General features: G+C 41.3%; 1 protein-coding gene across 3 annotated transcripts in view; it reads left to right on the top strand.

Moving 5' to 3' along the window:
* LOC146494956 (plexin-A1-like) overlaps positions 1-16,255 on the top strand; it is a 306,263-nt gene that overhangs the window by 224,260 nt on the left and 65,748 nt on the right. For all 3 annotated transcript variants that reach the window (XM_085145283.1, XM_085145280.1, XM_085145281.1), the window contains exons 13-16: positions 3,878-4,029; positions 5,840-5,960; positions 6,136-6,272; positions 9,646-9,813. In XM_085145283.1, coding sequence (XP_085001409.1) covers positions 3,878-4,029; positions 5,840-5,960; positions 6,136-6,272; positions 9,646-9,813 — 578 coding nt within the window. The remainder of the gene's footprint in view (positions 1-3,877; positions 4,030-5,839; positions 5,961-6,135; positions 6,273-9,645; positions 9,814-16,255) is intronic.

The following is a 16,255-nucleotide window of genomic DNA, read 5'->3' as shown; positions in this document are numbered from 1 at the left end:
ATAGCAAAGCTGTTCAGATTGAATGTTAGACTATTAGCTGACCAACTCCAGCATTCAGTGGTTAGTGGTTAGAAGCTGGCAGACTCTATGTTTTAGTAGTATGCATCCTCTAGTGTTTGTGTTCCTCGATCTCAGTCAAACCTCAGTCTGGTTTCTCATGTGGAACAATTACATCTGCTAGTCTTTTGCAGTTATGACTTAAGGCTTGTGTGTTACAGCACAAATGTAGTTCTGTTATATCAGATTACTTTCTTAAAGAATCCAAAACGCCTGAGGTACGTTTTCAACTTCGTGGTGTCTGTGCTTTACATAACCCAGGGACCGGGGGTTATGCACCTCTGAATGCAGTCGTGTTGTGTCAAATCACTGCAAACATGAGTCCAAATCTGCCTGAGGTCCCATTTCCACACTGTGGCATCTCTGCATGCCCAGAGGCTCAGTGAGCACTGGTTATCATTTTATGTGTTGCCACGCTTTTATACTAAGATATTTTCAGAGCTTCCAATAGAAATTCATTCTTCCATGTCAGAGGAAATTTTATAACGGTGGACAACTAAATAAATATAAGATCCACTGCATTCTTTCATTTATACTAGCTTAAAGGTATAGTACTCATATACATATCCTAATATAGTTCATCTGAGGCAAAACTCCTAAACTTACTGAAGTCTGTTCTATGAAGCACCTAAGGTCCCAGTCACACAGGCGTAGAAACCAGTCGTGACCATCTGGCAACTACCAGTTGCTAGGGTAAAACTCTTTTCCCAGAACGATTGACAGGTGGTTACTGGCAGTTGCTATGAATTAATGGCTAAAGCCCAATTCACTCAGGCTTAGAGACCAGACTCTAAGTGACTCCACGGGAAGTGCAACTTGCAACTGATTTCACCTAGCAACAACCAGCAACCACTTGCCAACCAGTTGGGGAATATAGTTTTCCCTAACAGCGAGACTTTCCCAGCTTGTTGCCAAACCCTCTTTAGGCCGATGCGACAGAGGCCTATGGTAGAATATAAGTCATGGAACAATCGGTCCAATATTGGTCCACTGCTTTAGATACAGCTGGGTATACCAGTTCCGTGGCTTTGTTGATGTTTTCCTTTCTGAGGAACTCATAAAGCTCAGTGTATGCAGATTCCCTAACACTCTCTCCTAACTCCAAGACGAGTTGGGTTAAAGTTTCACTTAAGTTCTCGTCACTATCAGTGCCTTTACTAATAAAGCTACACATGGAAACATATATACATATTAGCCTCTACAAGATACAGCTACACTATTGTGGTTGCAAATTGTTCAGAATTGGTGCATAAGCTGCTGTGATTTGCTCTATCTCTAACCCCCTCTGCGTCTCTTACTCAAGTCCATACTCTGTATGGATATATAGTACTGTGAATGTCTGTCCACCTTCACTTTAGGTGTTATTACATATAAAAGCTGTATTTTAGAGGAATTCAGACAAACAGATAGAAAATTCTGGGGGAACACCACTTTCTTGGATACTATTAGTTAAAATTATGTTCCCATGCAAGGTTTTTGCCATGGCCATTATGACCATTATGTGTGTTTACGGTGTCATAGTATATGGCCCCATAGTCATCACTGGTCCCTTTCTGAATACCACCCCCTCATAATGGTGGAAATCCCTTTAAAAGCACTCTTCTTTCTTTCTCTCTGTTGCTTCTCTGTCTGTGGCCCTGCCAGTGTTTATATCCCAGGGCTGGGTGGCTAGCTGATATTGTGTTTTGTGGTATCATAGCTCCATTCTTCCAAAACCATCTGAAGGCCCATTTCCACACCCCGGCATCTGTTGTCCATATCATACCCTGGAGCTTGATGGCTACTCACTCTGGTCAGTGTTTACCAGCTCTCGTGTTTGTGGAACCAAAGTGCAGAGGCTCCGCTGGCGCCTGAGGTTCCAGCATGAGTAAGCTTCCAAATAGTAAGCAGCGGGAATATTCTCTTTCTTACTCCCTCAGTTTACTTTTTTGTTTCTTTCTCGCAGCATGTAAAGGATCCATTTACAAACCCAAACATGCAATCATCCCGTTTCTGGTCATCATAAAGATGCATTCTGTTTATTTTTCTTAAACACGGGATCTCAGTTGCAATAAATGTATATTTTTTGCTGATGGTGTGTTTACGCATTGTGATTATGTCTCTTTATATTATAGAATAACACTGCCAATGGTATTGTGATTTTCCCTTTGGTTCCAAAGTGTGGCTTGCCTGCTTATCTTTCATCTGATATCTTTAATTTAAAAGAGTCAATAGGTAATTAGATTAGCTTAAAAAAAATGATGAAAGGCTTTTAAAATGTTGGGGGAAAGCCAGAATGTGATAAGTTAAAAATCATATGCAAAACTTTAAATGTTTCTAGTTAAAAAACAGTATGTCAGATTTTAAAACTAAGAGATCGACACAAGCAACGCATGTTAAAAAGCTGCATCATCTCATTTAACAGCTATATGTATGTTTTTGGGAACTGTGGACACCAACCGTGGTAGTTTTAGACATGGAATGTATTTTTACATTCTTTCTTTGTGTAGGACATCAGCTCAGCTGCTCACCAGTTCAATGCGCCCCATGTTTTATTTTTTTATTTCATAATATGGAATGGATTTTATGTGGTGACAGGTCACAGCCACACAGGTTTGGCAGCGTCTTCATGAAATAAGCCAGGAGTTTCCTGAACAAGATGTCTGGATGACAACATGTATTTTTTCAAATCGTGTAAATGTTGTGGAGCCCTCGTGTTTACACTAATGCATTGCTATACCACTGAAATTTCACTTTTGAGTGGAAGATGACCACAGGCCAGTTTCCCACATCACCTCAGGCCATATTAAACAAGAAGCGTTCCAGGACTGCAGACCACTGCTAAGGCAACTCACTCTCTGAGTGTTGTTTAATGCAAGCCCTGAACAATTTAGTAACTTTAAGTGTACAGAATGTGAAAGAATTCCCTGCATCAATAATTGGAATGCTACCCTTGAGCAAGGCATTTAAACTCCAGCTGTTCTGCCTTTGATTTTCATTTGCTGATTTTTTTTTTTCTTTCTGAAGAACGGTACGAGAAAGGATTTAGATCTCAGTTGATTTGCTCCATGTAAACATTTAGAATTAAATCTTAAGTGTCTGGGAAGACAAATTGTTCATCCCCCATGCTGCTAAAATCTCCATTTGTCAAGGTCTGTTGTCGGTTACTGTTTGTAGTATAATAATGCCGTGCAGCCATGACGTACCCTGAGTTTGCTTTTCCACACCGCGCTATGTGCTCAGCCAAGCACTGCAGGAGAACCGGGCAATGGACAGATTACACATAATTACCTCGTGATGCTTGTTAGGGATTAGGTTTGCGTGTGCGTGTCTGCTACTGATGTGTGTGAGTGTGTGTGTCGGTGACAACTGCCGTCCATCAGTCACCATATTTGTTTTGTCACACCACACCTGTCCCCGTTACACGCCATAATCTGGCTAGATAAATCACATTACGGTTCGTCTACGCGACTGAGCGTTACACTGCCGCAGCCCCGTGGACGGCGCCAAGCTGCTATAATAAGTTTCAATTAAGCAGAGATGATGCTGGTTTGCTTCTGTATACCGGTGTTTATGGGTTTTATGCCCTCTCTTTAACAAATTTTCTGTGCTTTTCAAAGCCAAGAGGGTGATTCTTCTTCATCAAAACTAAATCCACAGATGTGGATGACTCAGTTTAAAGTGTGCACATATTTGTGGGGGTTTTTTCATATCCATTTATGCCCTGATGTAGTCTTAGAGGACCATTTTGGGGACAATTGTAAATTTAGAATGGAGAGAAACAAAAAAAAAATCACTTCATCCTTTCTGATATCTGTCCCCCATTGTCTTGTCTGTGCAGTTATTCCCTGAGACGGGGCCTCGACAAGGCGGAACCAGGGTGACCATCTGGGGAGAAAACCTGGGTCTGCAATTCAGAGACATCCAGACGGGCGTCAAATTGGGGAAGGTGCCCTGTGTTCCCGTTGAAGACGAGTACGTGAGTGCCGAAAGGTAAGTTGAGAGGCAGAATGCACGCACACAGTAACCATGCATGCGTAATCAGACAAAAATAGGTGTAAAAAGGCATACATGTACACTATATTGCCAAAAGTATTCATGACCATAGTGTAAAATCAAGCACCAGGCATGCAGACTGCTTCTACAAACATGTGTGAAAGAATGGGTCGCTCTCAGGAGCTCAGTGAGTTCCAGCGTAGTACCATGAGGGGACGGCAACTGTGCAACAAGTCCAGTCGTTAAATTTCTTCATTACTAACATATTCCAGCTGTTAGTGGTACTATAACAAAGTGGATGTGACTGAGAATGACAGAAACTTAGCCACGAAGTGCTAGTTCAGGTAAAATCACAGAGCAGAGGCAGCAGAAGCTGAGGAATGGAGGCCGCAAACTTTCTGCAGAGTCAATCATTACAGACCTCCAAACTTCATGTGGCCTTCAGATCAGCTCAGGAACAGCGCACAGAGAGCTTCATGGAGTGGGTTTCCGGCACCACTGAACTCTAGAGCACTGGCGACATAATGAATCACGCTTCTCTGTCTGGCAATCTGATGGATGATGGTTTGGTGGATGCCAGGAGAACAGTACTTGTCTGACTGCATTGTAGCAAGTGTAGAGTTTGATGGGGGGGGTTAAATTATGATGTGGGTTTGTTTTTCAGGAGTTAGGCTCTTCTCCTTAGTTCCAGTGAAAGGGACGCTTCATGCTTCAGCATACCAAGACATTTTGGACAATTTGATGCTCCCAACTTTGTGAGAACAGTTTGGGGATGGCCCTTTCTTGTTCCGACGTGACTGCTGCCAGCGCAAAAAGCAAAGGCCATAAAAACATGGATGAGCGAGTTTAGTGTGGAAGAACGTGACTGGCCTGCACAGACTCCTGACCTCAACTCAATGTAACATTTTTGGGATAAATTAGAGCGGAGACTGCAAGCCTTCCCAGACAACACAAAGCTGCTATAGCTGCAAATAGTGGGACAACATCATATTAAACCCTGTGGATTAAGAATGGAATGTAGCTCAAGTTCATATGTGTGCGAAAGCAGACCAGTGAATACTTTTGGCAATATAGTGCAACTAAGCTCACGAAGCCTTTAAACACAGATCAATACATTTGCAGCATGCGGACGGCCTAAATGCCTCTCTCACAGAATCAAACATAATTCCAAGGACACGCACAAAGAGGAAGCTGCAGCTTGTGCCTCTCTGATCCTGCCCAATCAAAGGACAGGAAAAAATGTCAACCAGAACACATTTGTGTATAGGTGCATCCGCGTTCAGCAGCTGAAAAGATAGTGACATCAGGCTTTCTTTTTTTTTGCGTTTGTAAATTCCATCTGTCGTTCCTCTCCATTACTCTCTACATATGCGCTTTCCTTTATTTTTCTCATCCCTCTATACTGACATTTACTCCTCTGCAGGGTCCTACACGGCTGAGGAATTGAGTTCATGCAGATCAAACAGTCTCTCTGAAGTGCAGTTAGTTGGGAAATGATGCATGTTGAGATAGAGGGCATCTCTATTCAAATATTACACACACATCAGTTATTCTACATATTATTCCTGACATCTCTGCACCACTCCCTAGTCAGATACATTTTTCCCTTTTTTTACTGTCTTTCACCACTCCTGAACTGTAGATTGAGATCTATTGTCTGAAGCATTTTGGTGTCTGCATAAAGCCTACTGTGACCACGTGACTGACCATTCACTTGTTTTTGCACTGCACTGCACTACATACTGTGAATATGTGACAAAATGAGGAATAAAGAAGCATCTGCTTCAACTTCTCTCTCTGTGAACAGAATAGTGTGTCTGCTGAACGACGCAACCGGCTACAGGGTCCAAGAGGCTCAGGTGGAGGTGTGTGTGAGAGACTGCGTCAACGACTACAGAGCCCTGTCGCCGCGGCCGTTCACCTTTGTGGTAAGGATCCTGGCGAGGAGACTTCAATAACTCTTTTGTTATGTTAGCCGCTCCATGAGGGCCGTGACAAGTTAAGAGATGCTCCCACTGCTGAAACACAATTAAATAGTGGACTAAATGAGTTGATAAAAACTAGAATATTTATATTGAATTTTTTTCCCTCTCTTCTTTGCAGACTCCCTTTTTCACACGTATCCAGCCGTCCCAGGGGCCCATTTCAGGGGGAACTCGTGTCACCATCGAGGGGAGCTACCTCAATGCGGGCAGCTACGTATCTGTCAGCATAGGACCGCTGCCATGCCAGTTCAAAAAGTAAGACTCCTTTTTTTTTTATTGTTGCTATAAATTTAAAATGTATTAAACTAACCCCCTAAGGAAAACTGAGTGATGCTTAACGTGGTAAAAATAAATTTACACTCTGAGCTGAAAATGCTGAGGATGATGGGAAAAACAAACAGATAAAGCTTAAAGGAAATATGTGCATAAATAAGCATTCTCTGTCTGAAGATTTGTTTTGTGGTGTATTGCAAAAGAAAAAAAAATAGCATTATCATAAAGATATTACATGCACGTGCAAACATGTAACCAGTATGTCAGACTGGGTTTATTTCTGTGTGTGTGTGTTGTATTAAGCGTGTGTGCATGCTTGTTGCTCGCAGACACTCAGCAGCTCTTTGTCTGCGCTCACGCAGGCTTTCCTTAATCTACTGCATGGAGAGAAAAAAAACGTCCAAACTATCACCACAGTTGCTTGCATGTCAAATGTATGGATTAGCCTCAAATAGCTAATCTCTATTGAAGCGAGCGTACGCTAGCTTTGATGTCACACCAGTCGCTTCGTCCTCACGGTAATCCCGCAGACTCCACTTCACCGCGACTGTTTGCTCACCTCAACTCTGTCTTTATCTGTCACACCCTAACTGTGGGACCGTGTTTGTGGCATCTTGTGAAGATTGCTGGGGCATGGGTTCTTTCTGAATGGGGTTGCTATGGTTACAGGCCGGGGGACTCAGGAGACTGGATATCGTAGATTCTCTATCCTTTTTTTTCTTTTTCCTCACACTCTCCCTCCCTGTGTGGCTGCTGAGATATAAAGAGGCACAATAGATTCTGCAACACCAAATTGAAGTGCGCTCACATACTTTCTTATACACGTGTACTGTACTGTACAAAAGCAGCCACCGCTTAACTGTGCTAAATACATATTAGATAATGTATCTACTGAGGACTGCACGAGGCTGCAATCCAAAGTGTTATTTTGGCTTTAAAATAATATTTTGGATTGTAGTGTTCGTCACTGGTACTATTGATTGTTGAGATCATTTTTTTAAATGTAAAAAAAGTAGGTGCTTTAGTTAGTCTTAAACATAATAATAATCATAATCTACTAATAATCTAGTAATAATAATCTAAATCTGGGTGTATCATCTGGATGAGGGAGGTGGTTGATCAGATTGCACCCAAGTACAAGTGCAGTCCACACAGAAGGAAGAAAAAAATCCGCCCTGAATGGAGGCATTATCTGTGCTATCGTTTCCCTTGTCGCTTGAAGTCAACTGCACTTCCACGAGCCACAAGATCTGATCGTATTTCCAACAGGACTAAAATAAAGCAGTGCAAATACCAAGGGTAAGGACTCACAGAGTTGTTGCAGTTACCTAAATGCTGTCTTCAGACAGGCTGTATATAAAGGATGGACATACATAACATCACCAAATTTTGTAGTCATGTAGACCGTTTGAAATGTCAGTTGTAGTTTTTTGGGGGGTTTTAAATGACAAATGAGAATATTTAACGGCTCTGTCATATTAAAATAAAAATAGAACAGCATCCTCCTTCTGACTATGAATATTCCAGCATATAGTGACAAATCTCACTTTCCGCTATTTATTTTGTTATGCCAACAAACATGCCAACATTTTGGCCTTCTTGTTATGCTTCCATGAAGGTACATATTTGCTGGCATGACAAAGTAAATTGGGGAAACTAAGAAGTTTTGTGCTACTGCTGCTTATTGACTTGGGTAATTGACCCTGGAGTTTTGGTGTGCCACTACCGATAAATGTACCGGGAAGGCAGGTCCTTTTAAGACACTGGACTAAGAAAAAAAAATCCTTTGTTGCCTGGTAATTGCATTGATTTTTTTTTTTTTATTCAGATTTTTTTTTTCTTTCATTTGGCGATTGACTGCAAGTAGCTGCGGCAACCAGCTGATCAGCTGAGTGTGCAACACCTTTAACAGCACCTGACTGCGAGTGCTCGTAGATCTGGTCCCAGTCTTTGGAGCAGCTGTTCTAAGTTAACAAGAACACAAGTTCATTGCACAAGTTTGGAATAATTTTGTTTACAGCCACTGTTTATCCTTTAGTGTAAATATATCATAAATAAGAGGGTGGCGTGCTAAGTTAGCTAATGTTAGCAAGCTACATACAGAACATATGAATAAAACACTAGAATTAGACACACTACAAAGTTTTTCGACCCGTGCTGTTAAAATAATAGACCACATCCTATGCCATGTTATTAGTTAAATAACTGCTCCAACAATACAAACACCTCAGATTAAGTGAGGTGAGGCCTAGCAGACAGTTAGCAGCTATAGCCTGACTCTTTCAGCAACCACTTATAACTCAGCCTGCCCACTCAGTCTGTTATTTGTATTAAAGTATAACTTTAATACCACCCCCACCAACCATGCAGTCTTTAGCAAATCAGCTAAAGAGACAAAGATTTTTATTCTATCCAGACTGTAGTTATTTAATTTCTGCTGTTAAGTTAGGCATTTTTGTAATGTGACTCTATGCGGATTGACCTGCTTATTGAGCTTTTCTCAAGTGGCCATTCTCAAAGGAGCTGTCGTTTTTGACACTTAAGTGTTAGCTTTTTTTTTTTTTTAGCCCTGTAGGTTGCCACTTGATAGACTGACATACAGTCTTTAATCCCAGTTGTGTCAGTGGCAACAGATAGTTCCAACTATACATTTGCTCTGTCTTGGCCTCACACATAAAAGCTCAAGTTGTGAACTCTGATTCGTGTGTTCCAGGAGGCCGTCAAGATGATCAAACAGCAGGACTTGGCTTATTTTGTGAGCTGAAGTGCTCTAGTTATAAGCAGAATGATCTAATCAGGCAGTTTACAAGATGAGTTAAAGAGCATGAGATTAATTGGCTTCACAGGACAGACATTGGTAATTAGAAGAAAAAGTCATTTAATATGTCATCTCTTCTGCTCGAACCTCGGTATGAAATAAATGTCCTGGCACAAGAAAGAAATCATTGCCTCTTCATTATTACAATTCTTTATTCTATAGTTCTGAGTGATTAGGCACTTCTAGCTGCTTGCTAGGGTGCTGCTAAGATTTTTCCCCTGTTAGATGTGAATACTTTCCTTCTCAAACCTAATTTTACTTCTCTTTTATTCCCTCTATATGTGTTCTTGTCCAATAATTCTTTATTAATTAGAAAATTCCTGCAATCGGAAACTTTATTCTGTCAGAAGAAGGGTTGCCACCTTTTCTGGTGAAATAGGTTTTATCTTTTCAGAGCCTGGCAAATGGAAATGTGAAAATACAGCCCTTGATTTGAGCATGTTGACATTAGTTATATAATTTGCTCTCTACTTTGCTGAGACTTGTCCTTGGGCTGGAATCGATTTCCGTCAGCTTTTCCTCCTTCTGTCCGTCCAGGAGGAATGCCCGTGAGATAGTATGCGTTACACCAGCTGGACTGGCCTCGGGCAGTGCCCCAGTCTTGGTGGACATCGATGACGCAGAGCTCAGAAATCCAGAAGTCAAGTTTAACTACACAGAAGACCCCACTGTTCTGAAGATTGAACCTGACTGGAGCATTGCCAGGTAAGCTAATGTGTTGTGTTTGTAAGTTTACAATTTGAGTAAGCAGCATTTTTTTTTCAAGGGATAGAAACAAAGATGTTGCTCCTAGAATATATCCAAGTGGTTCCGAAGAGGTCCTGTGGGGACATTAATAATAAAACTGATCCTAAATATTTTTTCATGCTGGACTTTTGTCTAGTTCAGATCCCGAATAAATGTTGGCTGGATAATCTCAGCAGCTAGCAGCTGAAAGAAATTACAGTTTGGCTTTTTGCACTACTCCTGTGCTCCAGAAGCATCGCGCTGGCAAATTTGAGGAAGTGTTCTCGAAGCAGTCGGAGCAGAGTTAAATGCAGGATGAGAGCTCTGACAGCTAGTTTAGATGGAGGTAAATTGACGGTGCCTCCGGAGGTTTTTCATCTGGCTCGAGCGAGGCAGCGGCAGCACGGTTTATCTAAAAACAGAAGAGTTTAAGCTCATCGTGTAAAGTGGGTCATTAATGGCTTGATTTTGATTGGTTGATTGAAGTGGCGTCTAATACTTATCTGCTAACGATGAGTGAGAAGTAATGCAAACGATGCGCAGATTTCCACAGCCTTTCACACAGCGGCTAAATAAATAAAGACTCTGCTCCACTACTCGGCACTGAACATGACAGCAGCATCGCTGGGGAAGATGCACACAAGCAAACCATTTCACATTAAAGTAGATTTACTGTCAAACGGGGCAGACACATGCACTTATTGGGTTTTATGATGGATACTTAGGCTAGTAGAAACAACTCACTCTCACCCTTGTGGTTTTTCCGGAACTCCATTACAGCTAAGTAGGGCTGCCACAAACAATTATTTTGATAGTCGACTAGTCACCGATTATTTTTGCGATTAGTCGACTAATCAGATCACTCATCCATTGGACGTACAACGTACAGCTTATTGCACCAGCATGCATCTGCTCTTATATAACTATCATTAGTATGTGCTAACTAAAAATAAAGACAAGATGATAGTTTATAAAATTTTAATGAAATTTGCAGATTGTTTCGGTGAAGTTTAATAAACTCCTTGCTATCTAAAATATAACTGGAAACCGGCGTATATTCTCGAGCATCTCACACTTCTGTTAATCAGTTGTCTGCTTGACGTTTATTCAGCTGTGTAAAAACTATAACTTTAATCTCAACCAAACCCATTTAGGGCTGTGCGATATGACTAAAATCTCATATCCCGATATAAGAAATCTATCGTCCTGATAACGATATAAATCACAAAAATGTAACATTTTCTGTAAATTCTGTGAATCTCTGGCAGCTCGACTTGCGGGAAGTGTTTTCAGCTGCGCGTCATGCAGCTGGAGTCGAGTGTTTTAACCGATGCATGAAATTATACATTTTTAGACATAAGTTGTAACGGCCACCGTTTTCTTTGTGAGCATTTATTACACGCCGTGCTGCGGGGAAAAGCCTGTTCTAACGTTTGAGTTTAGGTTTATTTTTAGCACCTGGTGGCTCTTTTTTATTTCTCATCCGTAAATAATCTGCTCTTTCGCGTGATTCAGTTTATTTTGAAAAGTCTCAACAGGATCTTGAGCTTTATTGTGAAAGGTTTATGTGGAACATAAACAAGCGGACACGTGATGGTGTTACCGTCGTTGTTGCTAACCAGTAACCACTAGTGATGGGATTTCCGGCTCTTTTTAGAGATCCGGCTCTTTCGGCTCGGCTCACTAAAAAGAGCCGGCTCTTTCGGCTCCGAACCGGCTCTTCAGGTTGTTTTGTTGCTTTAATTATTTAATCATTAACAATAATATAAAATTATGCAGAAAAGGAATTACTAATGTAAAAAAAGTGGTTTTATTTATATATGTTTATATATGGCCCCTAGAGACAAAGCACGTACAAACTCTAAAGCATATACAAACTCCAAAACACATTTCTAGCGTTTACTGAACTTCCAAAACAGAGCTACCCAGATCACTTAAATTACACAATTGAAAACATGTGTGTATTGTTTGTGTAGTTATAGACAAGCACTCATATTTATTCAAATAATTTAACAAAAAAAGTTAATTTACCTGTTACTACCACACACCAAATCCGGTTGTTAATACTTCCTGGCTTGTGTAGCCACTAGGTAACAAAACCTCAACACTGCACCCTAGAAACCTGGAGCACTTCTGTTGTCATTTGTACGTGTTTTGGAGTTTGTACGTGCTTCTGAGTTTTTACATGTTTTGGAGTTTGTACATGCTTCTGAGTTTTTACGTGTTTTGGAGTTTGTACGTGCTTCTGAGTTTTTACATGTTTTGGAGTTTGTACATGCTTCTGAGTTTTTACGTGTTTTGGAGTTTGTACGTGCTTCTGAGTTTTTACGTGTTTTGGAGTTTGTACGCGCTTCTGAGTTTTTACGTGTTTTGGATTTTTTACGCATTTTGGAGTTTGTACATACTTAGGAGTTTGTACGTGTTTGGAGTTTGTACGTGCTTTGTCTCTAAGGTCCACCATAAATATACTTTATTTATTCACTCCACATAAAATGTAATAATACATCATATAATACAAAAAACAACTATTTACATTTTAAACTTTTAACTATTTAAATTTTCAGCTTTTTCCTTTTAAACAAATTTAACGTGAAACAACACAAAACACTGCAAACCACAACACAATTAAATATAAATTAAAATATTAAAACAAAAAGAAGATGCACATTCTCTGTCATACGGGCCTGCATGATTTCTGAATCCTTTATCATCTGCAACTGAAAATAGTGGATGATTACTATACCTTTCTAATGTGACGTTGTTGTCCCTCACTCTCTTTCTCTCTGGCTCTGCTCCTGTGCTACTGCGAGTGTAACTAACGCCCCTCCCCCCCTCTGCCCAGCGCAAAGTACAGGCCGCGCATGCGGAGTTAAGCGGAAAAAAGGGCGAGAGAGAGGGTGAGAGAAAGAAAAAAAAAAAACTCACGGCTCCCAATAAGGAGCCGGCTCGCGTCGTTCACTTCAAAGAGTCGGCTCTAAGAGCCATTTCGTTCGCGAACGACCCATCACTAGTAACCACAACGCATAAAAACAGGCGCTTGTCTGTCTGTAGTGTGGTTATATTAAATATAAGAGAAAGAGAGAACTTATATCGTATATATATATATATATACGATATAAGTTTCGTATATACTTATACGAAACTTATATATATCGTTATATCGAACAGCCCTAAACCGATTTACTCAGGAACAAATAATATACCAAAAAAAAGCCAAACAATACCATTTTGAAGTTATCTAAGTGACTTATATATGCTTAACCTGAGTAGCAAAAGACGGCGGTGGGTTTGAAAACGATCTGCCACCGGCTAGCTATCGAGCTAGTGGGTAACAGACGTCTCCGAAAACGTCAGAGCGCTTTTGAAAATATGTGGTGTCTTGATAAACTGAGCAGATATTTGAGGTCTACACAGCTACATTCTCGCCTGCAAATATGTTTATTTTGTGACCCAGAAAGAATAATAAGAGTAATATTAAAACTAACTAGCTGCCGCCATTGTTGGAAACTGAGCTGGGCTGCGCTATGAATTCTGGGACAGAGCTACTTCTTCTTCTTCGGGGTTTTAACGGCAGCTGGCATCCTTGTACATGCAGTGCTGCCATCTTCTGTTTCAGTCCGTTATTACACTCTTAAATCCTACTACTTATTCCTGCGTCTTTTGTTTGGATCTTACAAAGCTTCAAACTACGCATCAACTATTAAATCGGTCGTCGACGATTTTGATAGTCGCCGTAATCGTCACTAGTCGACTAATCGTGGCAGCCCTACAGCTAAGATTTATTTCTCTGTGGGAGGTTGTTTGAGTTTGGTGTTACTTGAACTAATCACAGGTTTTTAATCCTATGTGGGAAGCATATTGTGCCGATTTTTATCGCCAGCCGAAATACACACTGATGAATGGCACTTACTGGGTTTTTGTGCAGTTTAACTCTGAGAGCTGTGTGGTTAAAAACGGTCAGTTAAAAATAACCTGTTTTTTGGCTGTGGTTAAACTTTATAAGGTAGTACTTTATTTCCTTTCACAAAGCCCTGTTCCTTTATGTCCAGTCAGTGCTGAGCAACATTTTCTCATTCTCTTTGATTGAAATTCATTTTGATATTTAAATAGGCAGCAGTGATGCCTTTTTTCTTTTTTTTTTACCCCCTTTTTTTTTTTTTTTTTACCTGTTCTTGTCTCTTGCTCCTTCTGTGCTCCTCCCTTCCTTCCCTGTTGTTACTCATCAGCAGATTGTAGGAGATAGATGCAGAGCTTGTTAGAGAAAAGTGTTGATGAATCCTGCCCGGTTCCCTTTTGCCCAGTAGGGCCAGCCAAGGAAGCAGCTGAGGCCCAATCACTGCCCTTCCCACCCACTGCGAGGGTGCCTCTGTGAATGTGTGTGTAAAAGCTCAAAACGGGGGTTCTACTTCAGCAAGCTCACTCAGGAGTGATGATCCCACGCAAACAAGAGGCGTGCGCGCACACATACACGCAGACGCCCCGCTGATTCCCAGAGTCCCTGATGTTTGGCCCCAGATCCCTCCTCCATCTGGTTCAGAAAACCACAAAACAACTCATGCACCTCGGAAACAGCAAGCAAACTGCGATAGACAAAAGTGCGTGTGGCGCTTCCAACCAGTAGGAGCTTTAATTTGACTGATGAATTTCAGCCAGCGATCGGCGTCACGTGTCGCTTTAGGTAGAAAGTAAAAAGAACCAGTAAGATGTGATAGTATATCCGTTCGTATCTGCCTTATTGTCTGCCTTTGTGCGGCTACATGCACGCCTGGGGAGCATTATCATTGTGCTTGGGAGATGATAGCGAGAGTGGATAAAAGAGAAAGAGAGCAGGGGTGCAGAGAGAGAGAGTGCATTACCATTGTGCTTGGCTGATGATATTCCATTTAGGACAAAGACAGAGCACTTCAAAAATAAATCAATGAGTACTCATCTGGGATACTGGGGGAGATTTATTTGGGTAGTGGTAGAGGTTAGAGAAGCAATTTTGGAACAAAATATTCAGATTTCTTTCTCAAACAGAGAGTAAATACAGCAGATGGCTCGGAGGCTTGCCACTCCTTCATCGAGTACTGCCACTGTGCCTTTGAGCAAAACTGATGAGCACTTCTACTCCAATATAGCTGCTTCATGGTAACTGTGGAAAGTGGTAGCTGTCAAGGCTAAACGTGTGTGTGCTTAGTCAACAACTTAATTACGAGCAAAAAGGTCACACCAGGAAGTAGCACGCCAAAGTTTGTCCATGCCAAGCCACCAGCACAGCAGCCGGGCTGCGAGGTGAGCATTTGTAAAATGTCACTTGTGTGTATAAAGTCAAGAAGAGCACTTGTTGGGAATTCTCAAAAGTGCAAGCGCTCAACTATCTTGTTGGAAGGACTCAAAAATCAGAATCCTGAAAGCTACCTGAGGCTATTTTGCTATTTTCTACAAACTCTTGTAGGACTGATTGTGCACACTTTTGAAATTTTATACTAGTTAGGAGCAGTGGATCTTTAATTGCTTTTACTTTTTCTTCTTGGGTTTGTATGGTGTTTTAGTCAGTCAGTAACATTTGCTACCAGTTGCACATTTTTTCCCAGCCACACAGAGACCATTGGGCGACTTCCTGCAAATGACTGGTTGCTAGAGAAAGCTGTATTCCTTAGCTGGTTGGCCAGTGGTTGCTGCAGGTTGCTGGCAATCACTAGGATAAACTGGCAAAGAGCAGCAAAGAGGTATACAGTGCTGCACTGAAAATCTTGTGATTGGTCTGGTAACTAACAGATTTCCACAGTTTTCAGGGAAGAAGCAGGCTGATCGGCTAACACTCACTAAATCACCACTAAGCTGTAGTTTACTGAGAGGTGCATGCACGGTGCACAGAGGCGTATGTATACCATCGACTGCAGTCTGCTGTAAACGAAGGCGACCTTTTCCAGGTACATTTACCCAACATAGGAGGGTTAGCAAAAATGGATTGTTCAACACAATAAAATTTAGCAGATTTCTCCATTTGACTCTCTGTTAACTTACCGTTACAGAGTAGCTTGACTGAGCCTTACACGTGTGCTTCAGTGTTCAGTTTCAACTTGCAAACAAGTTTGAAAAAATCATTTACTGCTGCACAAACAAAATCTTGAAAAACTGTTCCGATCCTCCCCTTACTGCCGGACAGTGACAGAAAATGCTAGAGAAAATGAAAAGTAGTCAAAAAGGAAAGGAGTCCAGAGAAAACAAGAGAAGGATGAACAGGCAGAGAGAAAGACTAACCGCAGTAGCTGGATTTCCCAAGCTACCTGTGGGAGTTTATTCTGATGGTCTTGTTGTCTGTTCCCCGAAGCATGTACCTGAGCTAAAGAGACTCACTTAGACAAAGATAGGAGCAACAGGGACAGAAGGCTTCAGAGCAAATACACATCAAGCTGAAGAGGACGGCAGCAGAGGA

Source organism: Neolamprologus multifasciatus, chromosome 20 (assembly GCF_963576455.1).
Source record: "Neolamprologus multifasciatus chromosome 20, fNeoMul1.2, whole genome shotgun sequence".
Taxonomy (NCBI): domain Eukaryota; kingdom Metazoa; phylum Chordata; class Actinopteri; order Cichliformes; family Cichlidae; genus Neolamprologus; species Neolamprologus multifasciatus.
This window is presented reverse-complemented; position numbering and strand designations above follow the sequence as displayed.